Below are 23,244 nucleotides of genomic sequence, written 5' to 3'. Positions count from 1 at the left end.
TCAGGTCGATGACTCCCAGCTCTCAGCCTGCGCCCTCAATAAACAGTCATGTAAGATTACCCTCATGGTCTAGGCAAAGCTCTAGGGTTTCAAAACAAACTGTTAATGTCCCCCAGCTCAAGATGGCCGTGGGCTATATATAACCCTACACATGTACCTCTCCTTGAGCAAAAGGGCACAGCCATGCAGAGATTTAGTGGAGTAGGCCATCAGACAGGGATGTGGCCGAAGACAGAGTATGTAGACTATATTATCTGTCCCCACTGGAAAGTGCGTACATGATGTTTGCTCCTCCATTTTTGACCTCTGGAGCTGTGTGGAATTTAATGTAGGTGCTGATGCAAGGTCCAACGCAAATGCTTTTGGAAGCTTCTAAATATATATATATATATATATATGCTGGTGATCTTTATATACACTGCTCAAAAAAATAAAGGGAACACTTAAACAACACAATGTAACTCCAAGTCAATCACACTTCTGTGAAATCAAACTGTACACTTAGGAAGCAACACTGATTGATCATAAATTTCACATGCTGTTGTGCAAATGGAATAGACAACAGGAGGAAATTATAGGCAATTAGCAAGACACCCCCAATAAAGGAGTGGTTCTGCAGGTGGTGACCACAGACCACTTCTCAGTTCCTATGCTTCCTGGCTGATGTTTTGGTCACATTTGAATGCTGGCGGTGCGTTCACTCTAGTGGTAGCATGAGACGGAGTCTACAACCCACACAAGTGGCTCAGGTAGTGCAGCTCATCCAGGATTGTACATCAATGCGAGCTGTGGCAAGAAGGTTTGCTGTGTCTGTCAGCGTAGTGTCCAGAGCATGGAGGTGCTACCAGGAGACAGGCCAGTACATCAGGAGACGTGGAGGAGGCCGTAGGAGGGCAACAAACCAGCAGCAGGACCGCTACCTCCGCCTTTGTGCAAGGAGGAGCACTGCCAGAGCCCTGCAAAATGACCTCCAGCGGGCCACAAATGTGCATGTGTCTGCTAAAACGGTCAGAAACAGACTCTGAGGGCCCGACGTCCACAGGTGGGGGTTGTGCTTACAGCCCAACACCGTGCAGGACGTTTGGCATTTGCCAGAGAACACCAAGATTGGCAAATTCACCACTGGCGCCATGTGCTCTTCACAGATGAAAGCAGGTTCACACTGAGCACATGTGACAGAGTCTGTAGACGCAGTGGAGAATGTTCTGCTGCCTGCAACATCCTCCAGCATGATCGGTTTGGCGGTGGGTCAGTCATGGTGCCAGTGCATGTCCAGGCCCATCTGAAGTTTGCCAATGACCATCTGGATGATCCAGAGGAGGAATGGGAGACGGTCATGTGGTCTGATGAGACAGAAAATAGAGCTTTTTGGTCTGAACTCCACTCGCCCTGTTTGTAGGAAGAAGGATTAGTACAGCCCCGAGAACACCATCCCAACCGTGAAGCATGGAGGTGGAAACATCATTCTTTGGGGATGCTTTTCTGCAAAGGGGACAGGACGACTGCACCATATTGAGGGGAGGATGGATGGGGCCATGTATCGCAAGATCTTGGCCAACAACCTCCTTCCCTCAGTAAGAGCATTGAAGGTGGGTCGTGGCTGGGTCTTCCAGCATGACAACGACCCGAAACACACAGCCAGGGCAACTAAGGAGTGGCTCCGTAAGAAGCATCTCAAGGTCCTGGAGTGGCCTAGCCAGTCTCCAGACCTGAACCCAATAGAAAATCTTTGGAGGGAGCTGAAAGTCTGTATTGCCCAGCAACAGCCCCGAAACCTGAAGGATCTGGAGAAGGTCTGTATGGAGGAGTGGGCCAAAATCCCTGCTGCTGTGTGTGCAAACCTGGTCAAGAACTACAGGAAACTTATGATCTCTGTAATTGCAAACAAAGGTTTCTGTACCAAATATTAAGTTCTGCTTTTCTGATGTATCAAATACTTATGTCATGCAATAAAATGCAAATGAATTACTTAAAAATCATACAATGAATTTTGTTTTAGATTCCATCTCTCACAGTTGAAGTGTACCTATGATAAAAAATTACAGACCTCTACATGCTTTGTAAGTAGGAAAACCTGCAAAATTGGCAGTGTAACAAATACTTGTTCTCCACACTGTATATAGATCACCAGCACTGTGCCCATACCAGACTGTATGTGTTTACTGTAGTGATCGGGTTGGACTGTGTGTGTGTGTGTGTGTGACTATATTTGCGGTCTGTGAACTGTAGCATTGGGGTACTGTAGTGTTGGGAGTATGTGTCTACTTTAGGGGCTAATTAAGACTGGTAGAGAGACCCAATGTGTTGTGGCACTAATTACCATATAGTCAGAGGAGCGAGAGAGCGAGGGTAGTGTTGGCACAGGGAACTGTGTGTGGGGGTGGGGGGGGCATCCCGTGTGGTAGTGTCCTCCCTCGTGGTAGTGTCCTCCCTCAGTAGTTTCTAGACAAACACCACAGAAGAGCACAGATCCCTACAGACAACACGTGGTACTGGAGTCTGCAGACGGGGCTGCAAAAAAAATAAAAAATCATCTCCCTATTTATATTTGGATTATTAATCTCTGACATGGCCTAGATCAGGTATGTCACAATTATTCCATGGAGGGCCTAGTGCCTGCAGGTTTTTCATTTTTTTTCCCCCCTTTCAAGCCTTAGACAACCAGGTGTGGAGTTCCTTACTAATTAGTGACCTTAATTCATCAATTAAGTACAAGGGAGGAGGAAAAACCCGCAGACACTCGGCCCTACATGGAATGACTGACACCTGTGGCCTAGATTGTCATTGAATGGCACGGCTTTGTCTCCCCTCACCCATAGAAGTGTGTAATAGACAGCTCCTCTTACCAACATCCACAATACCATTCAAATCTGCCTAGACTGCCGCTATTGGCTCTTCCCAATGTGGGCACGCCTCAAAGTGATGTCATGATATGACTACATATGTCACATTACAGAGTTAAACTGTTATTCCCATTATAATGAGAATTTAACGATCCATGATCAATCCCTTATACGGTGTAGAAACAAGGTACTATTAGTGCTGAGCAATTCGTGCTTATTGAGGTCTGTTTCGGTAAAAGATAATCACTTTTCGATTTCTGTTTCAATTAATTGTTTTAGACATGAAATGCATTATGTGGGTTGAATGCTGTAACACAGAATAAACAATTCCCATGATGGTAGCGACTGCCCATTACTGCTTATCACTTATTAACCATAATTTATTCACATTTACTTCAATAATTTTTTTTATTTTATTACAACGGAAGGGGAACAGGTGAGGGGGGGAGCACCAAGGGAGTGGGATGGTTAGGAGTCGGGTGAGGGAAGGTGAGGAGAATAATTGTCACTCATTTTCCACCGTCTCCCTGATTTGACCTACCTGCCCAGTCCATCCTGTTGATTGGTTGTGCCTCTCCTCTCCTGTGATGTCATCCTATCCTGTCATTCCTGTAGTTGTGTCCACCTGCCTGTCAGGATTGACAGCCCAGTAAGATAGATCTGCCGCTATAAATCTCCATGTTGAAAAGGCAACAATGGCCTGTATGCAAGAAGCCATCTTCCCTATTGATTCAGAGGGATGGATGAAAGCAGCAGCTTCTCTCTCTGGACCAGACCTCTATCACAATAGAATGAATCACTGATTTGTATTCTGTTACAGCCTCCTGCTTCAGGAGATAACACTACGGTCGCCCAGGCCAGGCTCAGCCAAGAGACACCTCAAAACATGTCCTCCACCTCTGCTGTAATAACCAGTTAAATGCCCAGTATCTGGCTATGTTAGTGCGTTGTGTGTGCATGCATGTATGCACTTACGTGGATGTTCCGTGTGTTTTTTACTGACTTTATTTACAGTATGGAAAGAAGGAAGTTAAATGTTTGCCCACACGATTGAGGTCGTGGTAATTCCCTTCCTGTTGCGTTAGCGAATTATAGCTGTGTGTGTGTGTGAGAGAGAATTATAGCCATCAAGTTGTTTTCACAAGCCTGTGAGTGTTGACATTGGTGATGGTCTAGCCGATCTGGAGAGCTACCTGTTTCCATGAAACCCTGTGGCAGTCTGATATAGAGCCTGCTGGCGCTGCCGTGCAGGAGAAGCTGTTTTGAAGCAGAGCAGAGCAACACACACACACACAAACACATAGGGGCTCAGAGAAGCGGAGTTACATGATCTATTAATACACCCAGAGACAAATATAGGAGTTACTTGGTGTGTGTCTTTTGCCTTTGACTCCCCGCCACTGCATTAACCTTGTAAATGGGTTGTTTTGGGGGATTTTGTCGTGTATCCTGCTCTCAACAAACTGTCCAGAGTCCAGGTTGATGTCACTCGTTACTCCTCTCCTCTAGGAACACTGCAGCTGCTGTGTGTGTGTACAGTTTTATGAGCACATTAGGAGTAACAGGGCTTCATGGAGCTCAAACTGTAGAGGTAGGGTGGGGCAGACACACACACACACACACACGTGCCCACGCACACACAGGTCAGGACAGGAGGTTAGTGTAGGATGGGGCTGTTGTGTAATAAAGATATTTCTGAGTGCAGTGAGGATGTACAGTGGCTGGTTGGTCAAGAAGGTTGTGGTGAGTGTAGTGTACTTACTACAGGAGTATGCATATGTGGGGTAGAAGATCCAGGGTTTGTTTGTTTGTACGTGGTCTGTGTGGGTACAGTAGAAGATAAAGGTGGGGCAGATCCATACACTAGGTCGCAGTGGTGGGAGGTAGGAGGGGTTGGCTGGCTCATTATACCCTGATGAAGACAGCTTGTCTGTTGAAACTGTTGGACATAAATATTTTTGCATCTGAGCTCCTAGAGTGGGCAGCTCTCCTTTATTTTTATAAGTATTCTATTCCGCTAGCCAGCACCTCTCCTAAATAGGTGTACGTTTCTTTCGCCTCTAGATGGTTGGCTGGCTGGCCAGAGGATTGGGTGTCGTACTGGAACTGATTCCACCAGTGTGTTCGGTCTTGTCTGTGCTCATTGCCCTTTTGAGAGATATGTATATATCACACACACACACCTGACTTGCAGTGAAATGTTTATACGTTTTCCCCAGTCTCTTCACAGATCTGACAACAGCTCTGATGATGCTATATCACTGATCTACGCCCTCTCTTACATTACTCTGATTTTGTGTAACCAAGGGAGGGGTTCTGCGGTTGCCAAGAAGCATCAGTGAAATTATCTTGTGGTTAGCTGAGGTCCTGGTTACATCCAGAAAATGTTGCAAAACATGATTCTACACATTTTGCTATGGCTTATGCCATGTTATGCCAAGTGAGTAAAAAATTCAATGTGGGCCTTATGCCATGACATGTTTTGAATTTTCGATTCTCCCTAACTGTCTAGTTTTTTATTTTGGTGATTGTTAGTTCTCAATGATCTTATTTTTTTTTTTTTTTAAATATATATATATAGCCCCATTATCTTAAACACTTTATCTGATTTTAGTCATTTAAGTTTACACTGAACTTTTTACATCCCAATGTTTTTTTTGTATTATTATTATTATTATTATTATTATTATATAAACAAAAAAATAAACATCCTTTCACTGTCAACTGCGTTTATTTTCAGCAAACTTAACGTGTTAATATTTGTATAAACATAAGATTCAACAACTGAGACATAAACTGAACAAGTTCCAGACATGTGACAAACAGAAATTGAATAATGTGTCCCTGAACAAAGAAGGGGTCAAAATCAAAAGTAACAGTCGGTATCTGGTGTGGTCACCAGCTGCATTAAGTACTATAGTGCGTCTCCTCCTCATGGACTGCACCAGATTTGCCAGTTCTTGCTGTGAGATGTTACCCCACTCTTCCACCAAGGCACCTGCAAGTTCCCGGACATTTCTGGGTGGGGATGGCCCTAGCCCTCACCCTCCGATCCAACAGGTCCCAGAGGTGCTCAATGGGATTGAGATCCGGGCTCTTCGCTAGCCATGTCAGAACACTGACATTCCTGTCTTGCAGGAAATCACGCACAGAACGAGCAGTATGGCTGGTGGCATTGTCATGCTGGAGGGTCATGTCAGGATGAGCCTGCAGGAAGAGTACCACATGAGAGAGGAGGATGTCTTCCCTGTAACGCACAACGTTGAGATTGCCTGCAAAGACAACATGCTCAGTCCGATGTTGTTGTGACACACCGCCCCAGACCCGTAGGTGACGTTGCCGGTGATGTCTGGTGAGGACCTGCCTTACAACAGGCCTACAAGCCCTCAGTCCAGCCTCTCTCAGCCTATTGAGAACAGACTGAGCACTGATGGAGGGTTTGTGTGTTCCTGGTGTAACTCGGGCAGTTGTTGTTGCCATCCTGTACCTGTCCTGCAGGTGTGATATTCGGATGTATCGATCCTGTGCAGCTGTTACACGTGGTCTGCCACTGCGAGGATGATCATCCGTCCTGTCTCCCTGTAGTGCTGTCTCACAGTACGGACATTGCAATTTATTGCCCTGGCCACATCTGCAGTCCTCATGCCTCCTTGCAGCATGCCTAAGGCACGTTAGCGCAGGGACCCTGGGCAACTTCCTTTTGGTGTTTTTTGGAGTCAGAAGAAAGGCCTCTTCAGTGTCCTAAGTTTTCATAACTGTGACCTTAGTTGCCTACCGCCTGTAAGCTGTTAGTGTCTTAATGACCGTTCCACAGGTGCATGTTCATTAATTGTTTATGGTTCATTGAACAAGCATGGGAAACACTGTTTAACCCCTTCACAATTAAGATCTGTGAAGTTACTTGAATTTTTACGAATTCTCTTTGAAAGACAGGGTCCTGAAAAAGGGACGTTTCTTTTTTTTGGGAGGGGGCAACAATTTAACAGTGTGGCTGTTTTAGCCACGCTACACTGCCACCCAGTTCACTGGCCTATTGGGTTTGACCCTGTCAGATCAGAGCTTTACTGGTTGGCTCGGTCTACTACGGCTGGCATGGGATGCATGTGCTGAGATCTTATGGGACAATTACAAGTTGATAGCTTTCTGTTAGCGGTTTTTGTTTTACGGCACTGATGTCCTATAAGTAAGCCACTAGTCTGACATTGTGTTATATAGTTACATGTGACACACTGATTGGAGCTAGTGGGGCCAGTGTGTAGTGACACATGGATCAAAACCATCATCAGTGTCATCTAGGCTACATTCATATCTTTTGATGCTGTGGGTAATCTCTGAATCCCTCTCACACACTCCATTCCGCCATCTGTTGCAGTGAGAGACTGGATATGTACAGACAGTTTACCCTTCTACCTGACAGTTCACTGTGTATTGGACAATACTCTTATGGCTCCCTTTCCTTGCCGCCTCTCCTTCATGATCACTGATGGGTGAATGGATTGGATATGGTCGATTTCCACCTTTTTTATAGCTCTCACCTGTCAAAAGGATGCATTTCTAAAGACAGACATTTTTACATTTTGCAGACGCTTTTATCCACAGCGACACACAGGAAGGAGCCATTAGGGTTAAGTTGACTACCGGCCGAACGCTCCTAACCGCTCGCCTACCTGCCACCGCCTGTTGTTTTGAGTCTCTCTCGCCAGTCATGTCAGATCAGTGATGAGATGAAGTTGCCTGGCTACCCAGACTCCTTGCTTCAGCCAAACGCTACGCCACGCCCATGGACGTACCTCCCCAATCTTTCACCGAATGTGAACACGGGCCGTCTGATTGGTCCAGAAACCGATTGGTAGAGCCAGAACACGTGCGTAAAGTGCCGGTTTCAAAATGTGTCATTAGCTTTGATAATCTGATTGGTTAGAGACGATTCAATCGCTGACGTTTTGTACAATGCCCCTCCTCACCACACACGACTTCACTAAAGTATCTAGTGAACGACAGAGCAGCGGAAGAATTTAGTGTGAGTCGTCAGGCTAGAGATAAAGTGAGATGGCAATAGGAAAGGATGTGTTCTGGAAGAGAATACGGCCTGGTCGTATTTACGATTAGCCATATGGAAGCAGACCGGACAAAAAAAGGACATTCCTGCCCAATAAGAAGCGCTTGCTTTCGTTTGCAAAACGTTTTGCACTAAGGAATACAACTCAAGTTGTTTAGTGAGAGCCAATGATTTATGGGCAGGGCAGCCGTTTGTAATGGCTGTGCCTGTTAACTGGACCCACATGGTAGTCCTAAAACCTTCTGACTGCAGGGCTTCCCCTTTCCTGTCCTCTCCTTTCCACTGCCCATCAATGCTGCAGTGCCACCATGTACTGTATATTCAACAGCTGCATGGGCTACACACAGGCTTTCAGAGAAACAGCACCTTTACGCTGTATAAAAAAACAACAACAAAAGGCTTCAGATTGTGAGGTAGGCAATACTAGGCATCAATGAGGAGCACTCTGCCAGTGTCAAACCCCCTCCGCTCTCTCCCTCCCCCTCATGTTGAGCGGGAGTGGATGGAAACATTGAGTACCTTCAGCACATTTTTCACATTCCCCTATGGGGGTCTCAGCCCCCCTACACACACACACACACACACACACACACACACACACACACACATCTCACCTGGTGGTAAACTCAGTAGCACGATAGGGGTTCAGTGAAGCGAATGTCAGACTCAGAATACTGCCAATGAATATACAGTACCCCAAATGTATACTGTACATTTGAAGAATAACACATCATAAAATGAATTAACCTTTCTCTTCACTCCCTGTTTTTCTGCTGCTCTGCTATTTCTTTCTCTCCTCTCACGCTCTCCCTCTCTCTCGCAGAAGTGTGTGTGTGTGGGGAGCAGTGAGGATGACGGAGTACAAGTTGGTGGTGGTGGGGGCAGGAGGTGTGGGGAAGAGTGCACTCACCATCCAGCTTATCCAGAACCACTTTGTGGATGAATACGACCCCACCATAGAGGTATGTGTCCAAAGCTTCTGTCCACATCTGCAGCTGATCACTGTGGGTGATGTCATGCGGATGTGGCCCCTCCCCTCCCCTGGTCTACAGTGAACGGATAGAGTAACCTAGTGTGACTCCACTGGCTCGTTGGAGAGACCACTGTTCACTATGGCTGCGACGATACCAGTATCGCAGTATTAAAAAAAACATATTTTTTTTTAAAACACAAAGCAGACTACTCTTTGGTATTTTTAAAACCTGCTGTATGTAAAATAGTGTGTGATAGCTTGGAAAATAAATAAACGTGACTCTGGACAACATGTTGTTTCCAACATTAGGGATGTTTTCCTAAAACCACTTTGTTTTGTTTCCTTGCCATGACACTAACGGGTATTGCATTACTGGTATTGTCCCGTCCCTGCTGTTCACTACAAAAAAAACTCATGAACAAATATGCCACTCACTATCAATTCAATTCTCAATTTATTTATTTATATTTTTTACACTACACCGCTACTCCTAATGTCATTCCCCTCTGTTCACTATAAGAGAGGGAGAGAGATTTGGAGAGAGAGAGAGTCTGTCTGATTTCTCCACTACCCTCTCTCTCTCCCCCTTTCTCTCTCTCTCGTTCTCACCACGCCTGCCTCTGCCAGACAATGTCTTTTTTGTGTGTGTGTGCATTCCTGTCCCCTATGCACTAGCACACAAAGGCCCTGCACCACATGTTTGTGTCTGTCTGTTGGGACGCTAAGCATCTGCCCTGCTACTCTGCCCTTTTGATACCACTACCTCTTCCCTGGCCAGTCACACAGCATAGGGGTTTAGTGTATATATCAACCAGTACACTTGTGTGTGTGAGAAAAACTAGGTTCCAGGCTCATGCTTCAGGCATATTCGAGATACGTGTGTAAATTGTTAGTTATTATATTGAACACGCATATTTTCTAGTATGTTAATTTAGTCAATGGAATTTATTTGCAAAGAATTTGCAAAACCCAATCAGATTTCGACAGAAATATGGCTGAGACGCAAAGAAAATCTAAGGAGAGGGGGTACAAAAATGGTCAGATTAACACCGCAATTGAGAAAATTTAAAACAAAATGAGACATGATCTCTTTCAATGACGGTCTCGCAAAAATAAGTATTCTTGCATTCTAACTACCCACTATTCAAAGTGCTTTGAACAAATTAAAGGAATCGTTCAAACATTCTAAGATCTGATGACAGTATCGGTATTCTCGCGGGGCTCAGAGATCAATTAGGTGCAGGAACTCGACTTACCAAGTTGCGGCCCACTTTTTTTTTTTTTAGAAGTGAACCACTCGATTTTGTCCCTACGTTATATCGGGATCGAACATGTCACCCTCCCTAGGAGAGGGTGTGATCTCAACAATTTATTTTTAAAACGAGAGGCTGCCTGGATCTTTAATTTAAAGACCCTTGCTCCTCTCGGTCTCAACGTAGACTTGAAGTGTGATCTGAAGCCCATGTTGTGATTATTGGAATTTTGCTATTGTTTGTGTTTCCTATGTAGCCAAATTGTATCTATGATTGTATGGTATCCATTCATGTGTTTTTTTATGTTATTTTTATATCTGAGAATTAACCAATGATATCAGTCCACAACCGGCCATGATTACAGATACCTGTGTGTGTGTCCTGTGACACTATATAAACGTGTGACCTGCAGTGTTAGTCTTTGTACCATGATGAAAACAGGTTGTGTGTCAACGTTGGTTATTAAATTATTGCATCTGAGCTCCTAGAGTGTGCGGCTCTCCAGATTACAGCCATCTGAAACCTAACAAGGTGGCAGGTAGCCTAGCAGTTAATAAGAGCGTTGGGCCAGTAACCGAACGGTCGCTGGTTCAAATCACCGAGCCAACTAGATAAAAAATCTGTCTGTGCCCTTGAGCAAGGCACTTAACCCTAATTGCTCCTGTGCACACTTGGTTAAAGAATACGTAGGCAGCCTGTCTGTAGCAGTGTAACTGGAGGATGTCCCTCTCCTTGTTTTAGGACTCATACAGGAAGCAGGTGGTGATTGACGGGGAGACGTGTCTGCTGGACATCCTGGACACTGCAGGTCAGGAGGAGTACAGCGCCATGAGGGACCAGTACATGAGGACAGGGGAGGGCTTCCTCTGTGTCTTCGCCATCAACAACACCAAGTCCTTTGAGGACATCCACCAGTACAGGTGTGTGTCTGTGTGTCAGGACAAAGGGTTATACAAAGCTATAAAAAAAAGCTTAGCCTGTGACTGAGGGGATTACAGCACGCTGTCAATTAAATCGATCCTGACTCAATTGGACCAGAGAGAGCAGTGTTAATTTCCTCAACAACCTTTTTCCTGACTAAAACTATGACGATAGCGAGATGAGATGCCCTTGAAAAATGCGAACTATGACAATTTTAATTGACAAATGTGACAATTCCACTTGAGACTCGATTTCACATGAAGCTCCTTTTCATGGTTTTTTCCAATCTTAAGTGTTGCAGCAAATGCGAGTTGCGGTAGCTTTTTTTCATCACTCATGCTATTTTTTTTTATATTAGGAGTACAGTAATACCAGGTCCTCCCCTAATACTATCACTGCACCAACCACTGGTTGCATCATAGCCTGGTACGGGAATTGCTCCGTCCACGACCATCCAGCAGGTGATGAAGACGGGTCAGTACATCACTGGGACTGGGCTCCCACCCATCCAGGACATCTACTTGAAACGGTGCCCGAGGAAGGCATGCAGCATCATCAAGGACCCCACATACCCCAGCCACGAGCTGTTATCTTACCGTGGGGCAGACGATATCGGAGCATGAGGTCTGATACCAACAGGCTCAGACATTTTCTATCTACAAGCCAACAGACTGCTGAACAATTGAACTGGACTGACCACCTGTTCTGATTCTTTGCACCTTAGCACACATGCACACACTCACACAGATAGATATATACACACATCCAATCTATCCATCTATACATACAGTTGAAGTCGGAAGTTGACATACACCTTAGCCAAATACATTTAAACTCAGTTTTTCATAAATCCTGCCATTTTAATCCTAATAAAAATTCCCTGTCTTAGGTCAGTTAGGATCACCACTTTATTTTAAGAATGTGAAATGTCAGAATAATAGTACAGAGAATGATTTATTTCAGCTTGTATTTCTTTCATCACATTCCCAGTGGGTCAGAAGTTTACATACATTCAATTAGAATTTGGTAGCATTGCCTTTGAAATATTTAACTTGGGTCAAAAGTTTTGGGTAGCCTTCCACAAGCTTCCCACAATAAGTTGGGTGAATTTTGGCCCATTCCTCCTGACAGAGCTGGTAAAACGTATTCAGGTTTGTAGGCCTCCTTGCTCACACATGCTTTTTCAGTTCTGCCCACATATCTTCTGTAGGATTGAGGTCAGGGCTTTGTGATGGCCACTCCAATACTCTTTGGTCCTTAAGCCATTTTGCCACAACTTTGGAAGTATGCTTGGGGTCATTGACCATTTGGAAGACCTATTTGCGACCAAGCTTTAATTTCCTGACTGATGTCTTTAGATGTTGCTTCAATATATCCACATAATTTTCCTGCCTCATGTTGCCATCTATTTTGTGAAGTGCCAGTCCCTACTGCAGCAAAGCACCCCCACAACATGATGCTGCCACCCCCGTAATTCACGGTTGGGATTGTGTTCTTCGGCTTGCAAGCCTCCCCCTTTTCCCTCCAAACATAACAATGGTCATTATGGCCAAACGGTTCTATTTTTGTTTCATCAGACCAGATGACATTTCTCCAAAAATGACGATCTTTGTCCCCATGTGCAGTTGCAAACCGTAGTCTGGCTTTTTTTATGGCGGTTTTGGAACAGTGGCTTCTTGCTGAGTGGCCTTTCAAGTTATGTCGATATAGGACTCGTTTTACTGTGGATATAGATACGTTTGTACCTCTTTCCTCCAGCATCTTCACAAGGTCGACATTCAAAAATATTTTTTTTAAATATGTAACTTTCACACATTAACAAGTCCAATACAGCAAATGAAAGATAGAATTCTTGTTAATCTACCCATCGTGTCCGATTTCAAAATGGCTTTACAGTGAAAGCACAACATATGATTGTTAGGTCAGAGCCAAGTCACAAAAACACACAGCCATTTTTCCAGCCAAAGATAGGAGTCACAAAAAGCAGAAATATAGATAAAATTAATCACTAACCTTTGATGATCTTCATCAGAATGCACTCCCAGGAATCCCAGTTCAACAATAAATGACTGATTTGTTCCATAAAGTCCATCATTTGTCCAATTAGCCACTTGTTGTTAGCGTGTTCAGCCCAGTAATCCATCTTCATGAGGCGCGAGCACTTTGTCCAGACAAAAGTCAAAGTTCAGTTACAGGTTGTAGAAATATGTCACGATGTATAGAATCAATCTTCAGGATGTTTTTAACAACTTCAATAATGCTCCAACCGGAGAATTCCATTGTCTGTAGAAAAGCACTGGAGCAAGAGCTAACTCTGTCGGGACCGCACGTCACGGGCCCGAGACACTCTGCCAGACACCTGACTCATTCAGCTCCCATTCCCCCCTCCTTTATAGCAGAAGCCTGAAACAAGTTTCTAAAGACGGTTGACATCTAGTGGAAGCCTTAGGATGTGCAACTTGACCCCATAGACACTGTATTCGGTAGGCCAAGCTTTGAAAAACTACAAACCTCAGATTTCCCACTTCCTGGTTGGATTGTTCTCAGGGTTCGCCTGCCATATGAGTTTCAGGGTGGAATATTCTAATCATTCATATGAACATATAAATCTCGTTAACAATCCACCCTTAATGACTAAATAATACACACTGATACCTCATATACAATCTGGAAACTTAAAGGGTATCTAAGATTAATTCAAACCAATACATGTATGTACATTCGATATTCATCGGTTGAATAATGTTGAAGTCGGTGATCTAGAAAGAGACCCCAGTTCCCAACTTACAATTTAGTGTTGGATGACCATTCAAAACTTAGTTTCCTAGTCGGAGCTCGTTTTTTCCCAAGTTCTCAGTTGTCTTGAACTCATTTCAGTCAGATTTCTCAGTTCCGAATTTTCCAGTTGTTTTGAGCGCGGGAGAAATCATGCTGGATTGACTGTTTATAATTTTAAGCTTGGAAAAGAGACCCTCAAACCCAGAATTGGGACCACACACCCACTCCACTGAATAGCAGGCTAGTGATTGCTTTGCAATGCTTGCAGTTAGCTACTGATGACTTCCAAAAAATTCATTGTCGACTTGATTCATGACGATGACCACTAGCTAAGATTTTGAAATCCAATCAAAGCTACTGTTCAAATAAAATGATTTGACGTCATTTTATCTGCGGCCAGTGACCTCGAACCTTCTTGGATGGGAACTTTTTTTTTTTTTTTTTTTTTTTCTCCCCAATTTCGTGGTATCCAATTGTTGTAGTAGCTACTATCCTGTCTCATCGCTACAACTCCCGTACGGGCTCGGGAGAGACGAAGGTTGAATGTCATGCGTCCTCCGATACACAGCCCAACCAGCCGCACTGCTTCTTAACACAGCGCGCGTCCAACCCGGAAGCCAGCCGCACCAATGTGTCGGAGGCTACACCGTGCACCTGGCAACCTTGGTTAGCGCGCACTGCGCCCGGCCCGCCGCAGGAGTCGCTGGTGCGCGATGAGACAAGGCCCTACCGACCAAGCCCTCCCTATCCCGGACGACGCTAGGCCAATTGTGCGTCGCCCCACGGACCTCTCGGTCGCAGCCGGTTACGACAGAGCCTGGGCGCGAACCCAGGGACTCTGATGGCACAGCTGGCGCTGCAGTACAGCGCCCTTAACCACTGCGCCACCCGGGAGGCCTGGATGGGAACTTCTAATGTAACTCTATGGCAGCACACATGGGGCTTGAATTTGAGCTCTACCCTTAGATTTGGCAGTGACGTAACAGTACAAACATGGTTTATTTTTTGCTTTCTTGTGTATGTGGCTTTATTAACTTTTTTTTTTACACACATTATTTGTAATCTGATATGTGACATGTATTAACGCCAAAATAACATGCAAAACAGGCAACCCAAAACCCCACCTGCCCTGAATGACGGGTCGCCGCTGCTAACAGCACATTTGTCTCCCCCCTGTTTTACTCCTGACAACCTGGTGTGCCAGGTGCCAAAGCTGTCAGTTAACACCACATCACTGTCTAAAGATGGACGGACACTCAATGCTGTAATAATACTCCCCATCCTAGATCCTGGGCCAGAATGGAGGATGACTACGGAGTTACACTGGTCAAGTTATTTAAAAATGTATTGTTCATGTGATAGACAGAGGGAGGGTGCAGTTCGTTCAGTGTCTCTGTGTTAACTCCAGCTCTAATGCCAGGCTGCCAGCTATGGGATTGGTAAAGCGTGCCTGTTGCCCACCATTTGGCCTGCACTATATTGGGAATCGACAAGGCCAAAGCGCTATGCAGTCACTGATCTACAAATCACAACAAACTGACCATAGATCGGTGTTGGTAGGTTTGCATTGGCTATTGTGTGTACTGCTAGGTGATGAAGGTAAATCAAGGGGGTAATTATATAGATCTGAACCATTACCCTCGGTCTCCTCACACGGTCACACAATCATCTGACTGGCTGTTTTAGTGGTGAGCTCATGTTCCCTGCCTTTCCCGTCCATCTCCATAGACATTGTGCATGCGCATCCCAGGTTGTCTTTATTTTCACAGCACGACCGTGGATAAAGACAGCCTGGAATGCCACCACAACTCCGCCACCTGGTGTTAGCTGTCCTGCCTGTGACTGTGCTGAGTTACGGACACAGAGAGGTGGATAGATCAGACCCACTCCCCTCACACGCTCACACTCCCCTGGCCTGCTAGCTAGATGGCTGCTGGAGAGATGAGGTCATGCTGTTTGCTGCCCACCTGCCTGCTGTCCACCTCCCTCCAGTGCTGCACAGCAAGGCCTGCTCCTCTGGGTCATAGAGCCCCTTGTTTGTCTGACTGGTGATGTTTATGGAGGGAAGGAGAGGGAGGTAGGATCCTATACAGAAGGGTGAAATGGCCCACGAACACTGAGCTCCTTCATTGGGAATTGATTATGGCAACTTTACATCATGCATTAGTTGTGGAAATACTTTGCCAGTCGCATAGTGTTTGCCTAGAGGGCGGCAGGTAGCCTAGCGATTGAGCGTTAAGTTAGTAACCGACTGGTCGCTCGTTCGAATCCTAGGTGAAATATCTATCAACGTGCCCTTGAGAAAGGCAGCCTAATTCCTCCTATAAGTCGCTCTGTATAAGAGCGTCTGCTAAATGACAAAAAACATGTACGTAAAATGTTTACAGTCACCGTGACGAGGTTCTCCATGGCTGCAAGTGCATACCACTCTACTACAAGGGATTGACATTACACCAGTAATTCTACTGGTAGTTCTTCTGGTATATGGTTTATGTAATGTGGAGTACTGTCCTAATTCCTGTAAACGAAGGTTAAAAGAGAAACCAATTAGTAAGGAACTGACCAGTGTCTTTCTGTCCTCCTGTAGGGAACAGATCAAGCGTGTGAAGGACTCTGACGACGTACCGATGGTGTTGGTGGGTAATAAATGTGACCTCCCGGCGTGTACCGTGGACACGCGGCAAGCCCAGGAACTGGCCCGCAGCTATGGAATTCCCTACATTGAGACCTCGGCCAAGACACGACAGGTACACTTCCACACACATTGTCTCATTTCGACCATTGCAAATGTTCTATTGGTTGCATCCGATGTGATTGCTGTTTCCAAGGTGATACCGATCCGACTTTGAAAAGCTCAAGTTTTTGAGATTTAATTTGTTTTCATTCATTTGTTTTCAGTGTTAAATAACTGCTCAAACAAATATAGAGAAAAGTAATGTTGTAGATGGCCATGTTTACGAGATTGGTAATGTGTAATGCCCACTTTGCAGATTGTAGTTCTGAAGGTGTATGTGTGTTTGCAGGGGGTAGAGGATGCCTTCTACACACTAGTCAGAGAGATCAGGCAACACAAGCTGAGGAAGCTCAACCCTCCTGACGAGAGCGGGCAGGACTGCATGAGCTGCCGCTGTGTGGTGTCTTGATGGAGGTCGGTCATAGACTCAGCCCATTACCAACTTTATCGCAAGCAGGGATGGGCACAAATGACAAAATACAAGTATTATGATTTGATTTTGTATCTGATTTAAAATGCATGCATTTGCATACATTTGCAAGTAGCCGGCCCGTACAGCAACACCATTCTCAGTAACGGTTACAGAAATGTTTTACTTGCTATGACTGATATTTATTTTTATTTCACCTTTATTTAACCAGGTAGGCCAGTTGAGAACAAGTTCTCATTTACAACTGCGACCTGGCCAAGATAAAAGTAAAGCAGTGCGACAAAAACAACAGAGTTACACATAAACAAACGTACAGTCAATAACAGAGAAGATCTATGTACTGTGTGTGCAAATGTAGAAGAGTAGGGAGGTAAGGCAATAAATAGGCCATAGAGGCAAAAAAATAATTACAATTTAGCATTAATACTAGAGTGATAGATGTGTAGATGATGGTGTGCAAGTAGTGATACTGGGGTGCAAAGGAGCAAGAGGGTAAGTAATAATATGGCGATGAGGTAGTTGGGTCTGCTATTTACAGATTGGCTGTGTACAAGCCCAGTGATCTGTAAGCTGCTCAGACAGCTGATGCTTAAAGTTAGAGAGGGAGATATAAGACTCCAGCTTCAGAGATTTTTGCAATTTGTTTCAGTCATTAGCATTAGAGAACTGGAAGGAAAGGCGGCCAAAGGAAGTGTTGGCTTTGGGGATGACCAGTGCAATGTACCTGCTGGAGTGCGTGCTACGGGCGGATGTTGCTATGGTGACCAGTGAGCTGAGATGTGGCTGAGCTTTACCTAGCAAAGATTTATAGATGACCTGGAGCCAGTGGGTTTGGCGATGGATATGTAGTGAGGGCCAGCCAATGAGAACATACAGGTCGCAGTGGTGGATAGTATATATGGGGTTTTGGTGACAAAACGGATGGCACTATGATAGACTGCATCCAATTTGCTGAGTAGAGTGTTGGGGTCTATTTTGTAAATGACATCTCCAAAGTCAAGGATTGGTAGGATAGTCAGTTTTACGAGGGTATGTTTGGCGGCATGAGTGAAGGAGGCTTAGTTGCGAAATAGGAAGCCGATTCTAGATTTAATTTAGGATTGGAGATGTGAGTCTGGAAGGAGAGTTTACAGTCTAACCAGACACCTAGGTATTTGTAGCTGTCCACATATTCTAGGTCAGTTGTTATTGTTTATCTACCTTAGTTGAACACACTTCACTAAGTCACTGTGGTTAAGAATTTCTGGTAAATAACCTAAATGTGTATGTGAAAATGAACATACCAAAATGAACTGCAAAGCACACTGTATTATTATTTTGCCTTGTTTTGGGGCGGAGCTCATTAGAATAATACTCAGCATGCTTTTCAGTTTGTTTTTACATGTATATTTAATTAATTTAGCAGACACTTTGATCACACCATAGTGCAATCAGACTTATTATACAAATGAAGGGTGAATGGGGGCACACAAAATTGTGAACCACTGTAATAATAAAATATATATATATAAATAGCTCTCGAATGCATCTGGTTACAAAATCATTGTAGTGTAGTTCAGCCCAGTGTAATACAAAATACTCAAAAGTAATTTAAATACTGCCCATATCTGATCTCAAGAATAATCAACAACATAGTTTATCTGGCACAGCCAGAAGAGGACTGGCCCCCCTCGGAGCCTGGTTCCGCTCTAGGTTTCTTTCTAGGTTCCTGCCTTTCTAGGTTTTTCACAACCACTATGCTTCTGCATTGCTTGCTCATTGGGGTTTTAGGCTGGGTATCTCTATGGTACTTTGTGACAACTGCCAATTTGTTAAAATGACTTAAAATACATTTTATTCATTTATTCACAGCAGAGACACTGAGTCCTTACACAATGTCTTAATAATTTATCCTTCTCTCCCACAGCTCACCAATTCGCGGTGAGGAGTGGACCTATGGCGCATAGTGGCAGCATGGACTTGAAGACTGACGGTGGAAGCTGAAACAACAACAACAAACTTTGAAACTAAAGAGGACGGTCAAAGAAAGGCAGAGCAAGCAGATGTATCACCAAGCTATCTGTGTACCATAGACGTTTGGGAGAGGAGTACCTTGCCCCTGCCAGACTGTGCCATGCTAGTCTCGTCTAGACTAGGCTTTCTGTCCCCTCTTTTTGAGTCCATGTCTGCCAGAGCAACACCACTAATGACTGTTTTTCTCCAGTGTGATCATGCCGAGCATCTCCAATGAGTTCCTGCAAAGTTATTGTTTAACAGTCTCAACACTGGTCTTAAAGGGGGGGGGGGGGGTCATCAACCCCTGGTGAGTCCCCCCACCACCTCCTCACACCTCAAAACACAGATTTTACATTTGACCCCGTGAAAAGAGTGGACAGTAGTTGCCTATATCCCCATGCCTAATTAACCTCCCCCAGCCTCCCTGTTCCACTCTAGAGGGGCTCTGCAGAAACCTTATTATTATGGATACAAGTAGGGGACAGAGCATGATACAAGACACACCACATAGGAATGGTGCCTTTTTTTACGGTTAGTCCGTCGAACCTAGCTTTCTTTTCTTCTTAAACACATTGTTTTTGCTATGTGATTTTTGTTGTGATTGAAGGTGGTCATGCTCAGCGCTGTAAAGTAAGTCAGGATGTTTATTTTGTGTGATGGGAGGTTGCCATTTTAAGACCCGTCTTGGGTGGAGAAGTGAGTGATACATGAGTGATGTTTTACTTTCTGTTGCCTTCAAGGTTGGGCTGAATTGTGGTTGGAGGCTGGGGAGACTAAAGTCAATGCTTGGTCCATGCAGTGCCATTTATTTATCATGGAATGGTTATGCAGTGGGAGATTCTTGCACAGCTTTTCAAGGAAGTTGAACAAAATATGCTTTGAGCTTGATTACCGGTGGCATTAATTTCTTTCAAGTTCCTTTGCTTAAATTACTTCATGGTGTTTAGTATAGTTTGCCAGTTGTAGATAGCAGGTATCAGTCTTCCCTGTGTTTTTATTAAGGCTCAGGAAATAGGAATTACTCACCTTTTGATTCTGGAACATAAGATAGAATGACAGAATTTCAATTTCACAGATTGTAATGCACAAGACCTGCCTTAAATTACTGCTAATATGCGGGATAAAACTGGTTGCTTGGCCACAGTAACCTTCTCTCTCATTCTACTCACTATTACCGCCTCAGAAAGATATTTGGTTCCCCGAGAAGATCATTTGATTTAAGATAGTCATGTCTGAGCCAACTTCTATTGAAAGAAAAGTCAGCGGAAAACATTCTTCATTTCAGGGGTTCTCGTAATATTTCTCAATATTGAAAGGCGTAGGTAGGACTACTAGCTTTTGTGCTCTCTACAACACTAACATCAGCATAGGGCTGACAATACAAATGAACACTGCTTGGTCCTCTTTAACTTGCCTTATTTGTTAGCTAGTACTTCATGCCTTGTACATGTTAGAGCAGTAAGTTTGTCAGAAGCGAGTGTTTCTGTGGTGGTCTGTGTCTGCTTTCCTCTGTGGATAACTGTTGTTGTGAATGACTTCTGGCGATTAGAGAATGTTTTCCTCATGTCTGGAGGGAAAGAAGGAGCACAAACAAACTCTGAAACACTCCAACCAGATGTGGTTTTGTACTGCATGCCCTGTCTGAATAGTTAGATTGTTTGTGTTTTAGTCCAAACTAAGTATGTTAAATGACTCCAATCTTAATTCATTAAGTGTTCTGGGGGTTTTTTACTGTAAAAGGGCCACTTTATTTCGATTTCCTCCTCTTGTTTTTGAAGGTACTTATCCCCACAGTTCAGCCACAGTGACCCAGTAGAACATTGTGATGCCTCATTAGACTTCTGTCAAAGCCAAGTCAACACCCCTTGACCTCTTGTATAGAAGACAGACCTAAATGTTGGAAAATAATCATTTTATTTTGTTTCTAGAAATGCTTAATTTCACTCTGACTTTTTGCTGCTATCATACATGTGAGTGGTGTTCCTTAGTATACGTACAGTAAGTGCTCTTGTATGTGGTTTTCCAGGAGCTCCCCCCCTCCAACAAACACTCTGCTGAGTTACCCCCTATCTTGCTTGAACACAATAACACCTGTTGGCATATAAGGGCTTTTTAACTTGCACCCTCTACCATGAAAGGGCCCTGCAGTCAGGCAAGACTCCCCCAGATCCTGTCACCTTTCCTGGTTTGCTACCCTTCATATGACCCCTTGGATCCAGGGAATGGACAAACTGTCATGGAGGTGGGCTGTGGTCGAAGGATGAAGACACTGCGCACAGGCTTGGTACCGTAACCTCAGACGACAGCCACTACACTTATTCTGGCTCTGTCTGGATATAACCTCTCCACTGCATTGTGTGGACCACAGATTATATTCTGGAGCTCTGAGGGATTCCAAGACGGGGACGATGTTGACCTTGTATAGGTTGATTCTCCCCCCCAAAAATGTGTGAGGTGGGGGGGTCAAACTGATCAAACTGTGAAAAAAAGATGCATTTTTAACAGAAAATATTGTTCTATTAATATATGGCACTCCATAACCGTATAAAGTAAATATGTTCTGTACTTTGAAAAAGAAATAACCAATCTTAAATCTTTGTCCACATAGTGATCTACTGGGTAACGTTAAACAAATCAGACATGCTATGTAACTTGTGTATGAGGTGGACCTCTGGTGTTAGAAGACATGTACTGTACAGTTGTCTGAACTATAGTTGCCAGTAATATGCCAGTTAATTATTTTCTACCATTTCCCTTCCCTTGTCTGTCTGTACTATATTGTACACTGACTGACAGGCAGTGATGGACACACATCTAAAGGTAAATTCTTACAAACTGGACATCAGTTGTCGTCAAGAGGAATACAAGACCAGCAGGCCACTGGTAATCATGTCTGAAAGGAGGGGAGAGTTTTGGGGACAAAAACATGGACATTGGGGGGGTTTGCCCAAGTACTGAAATCACATAAAGGGCTTGCTTCTCCCTGTAAAACTGTAGTTTGAACAAGCGAGAGAGGACGTGGGTTTGGAAGTTTGATTGTGAAAATATCAACTGTTTGAACTATTTAAGATGTATTTACTCTAATAAAATAGCAAATGTACAGCAGGGCAGGAATAAAGATGTCAAGATAAACTCATTCACCTGACTGACCGTAGTTATTTTAGCTACCATCTCTCATCTCCCCCTCAGTCCTTCCCTCTCTCCAGGATAAAATATTCATGTAAATACTATGAACACCACATTTGTTTTTAGTGCAAAAACAAGGAACTATTTATCCACGTGATTTAAGTGTGCAAATCACAGTAACAAACTGAATTGATAGCACAGGTTACAGAGTTAAGAATAAGTCAAATGCAATACACTGTCAAAAAATCTCTCTTAATCTGGATAAATGTGATGTAATTTATCCCCGGTGACCCAAATTCTAGTCTAGCCTACACCCTTTCCAGTGAGTGAAATGGTGGTTTTTATTTCTCCACAAGAGGGCACAAAAGCTCTTTCAGATGGAATGTGATGATCATAATTGTGTTTTTCAGTTAAAATAATAACCAAGGCTGTGTTTACACTGCTACCCTAAGGACCCAAATCAGATTTTTTCCCCCCTCTGGTTGTCCACACAATTTTTCATGTGACCCATATTTAAATGTATATTTTAGTCAGTCACAGGGCGTGTTCCAGGCATTGCTGACTCCTGACAGATCTTACAACGCCTGGATAGGCATTTTATGTATTAGCTAACTATATAGGGCTCCGGAGTTGCACAGCGGTCTAATGCACTGCACCTCAGTGCTAGAGGTGTCACTACAGACCCTGGTTTGAAACCAGGCTGTATCACAACCGGCTGTGATTGGGAGTCCCATAAGACGGCGCACAATTGGCCCAGCGTTGTCCGGGTTAGGGTTTGGCCGGGGTAGGCCGTCATTGTAAATAAGAATTTGTTCTTAACTGACTTGCCTAATAAATAAAGGATAAATAAATATGTGCTAGAAATCTGTCAGTCGATGACACAGTCGATGAGCAGGGGAACACGACCACACTGATGCGGCCTCTGAGTCCTTAGGAAACTATGCAGTATTTTATGTATTATTTCTTACATTGTTACCCCCAGGAAATCTTGTCTCATTACTTACAGCCGGGAAGAGCTATTGGATATAAGAGCAAAGTCAACTTACCAACATTACGACCAGGAATACGACTTTCCAGAAGTGGATCCTCTGTTGGACCACCACCCAGGACAATGGATCTTATCCCAGAAGCC

At 44.2% G+C, this 23,244-nt stretch overlaps 1 protein-coding gene across 2 annotated transcripts in view; it reads left to right on the top strand.

Moving 5' to 3' along the window:
* The window catches only part of LOC139406562 (GTPase HRas-like), a 37,848-nt gene extending 15,725 nt beyond the window's left edge, over positions 1 to 22,123 (top strand). The window contains exons 2-6 of one of the 2 annotated variants that reach the window (XR_011634004.1): positions 8,726 to 8,864; positions 10,870 to 11,048; positions 16,415 to 16,574; positions 16,851 to 17,044; positions 18,898 to 22,117. Coding sequence is in view for 1 of the 2 variants with exons in the window: in XM_071149279.1 (XP_071005380.1) it covers positions 8,754 to 8,864; positions 10,870 to 11,048; positions 16,415 to 16,574; positions 16,851 to 16,970 (570 nt within the window). In the remaining variant the exon portion in view is untranslated. Of the gene's footprint in view, positions 1 to 8,725; positions 8,865 to 10,869; positions 11,049 to 16,414; positions 16,575 to 16,850; positions 17,045 to 18,897 lie in introns of both variants that reach the window. The other variant, XM_071149279.1, reaches the window with a different exon arrangement.
* Positions 22,124 to 23,244: the final 1,121 nt, after the last annotated feature.

The sequence above is a fragment of the Oncorhynchus clarkii genome, chromosome 1, assembly GCF_045791955.1.
Source record: "Oncorhynchus clarkii lewisi isolate Uvic-CL-2024 chromosome 1, UVic_Ocla_1.0, whole genome shotgun sequence".
NCBI classification, from domain to species: Eukaryota; Metazoa; Chordata; class Actinopteri; order Salmoniformes; family Salmonidae; genus Oncorhynchus; species Oncorhynchus clarkii.
Note: the sequence above shows the minus strand (reverse complement) of the source record. Positions and strands in the feature narration are given on the sequence as shown.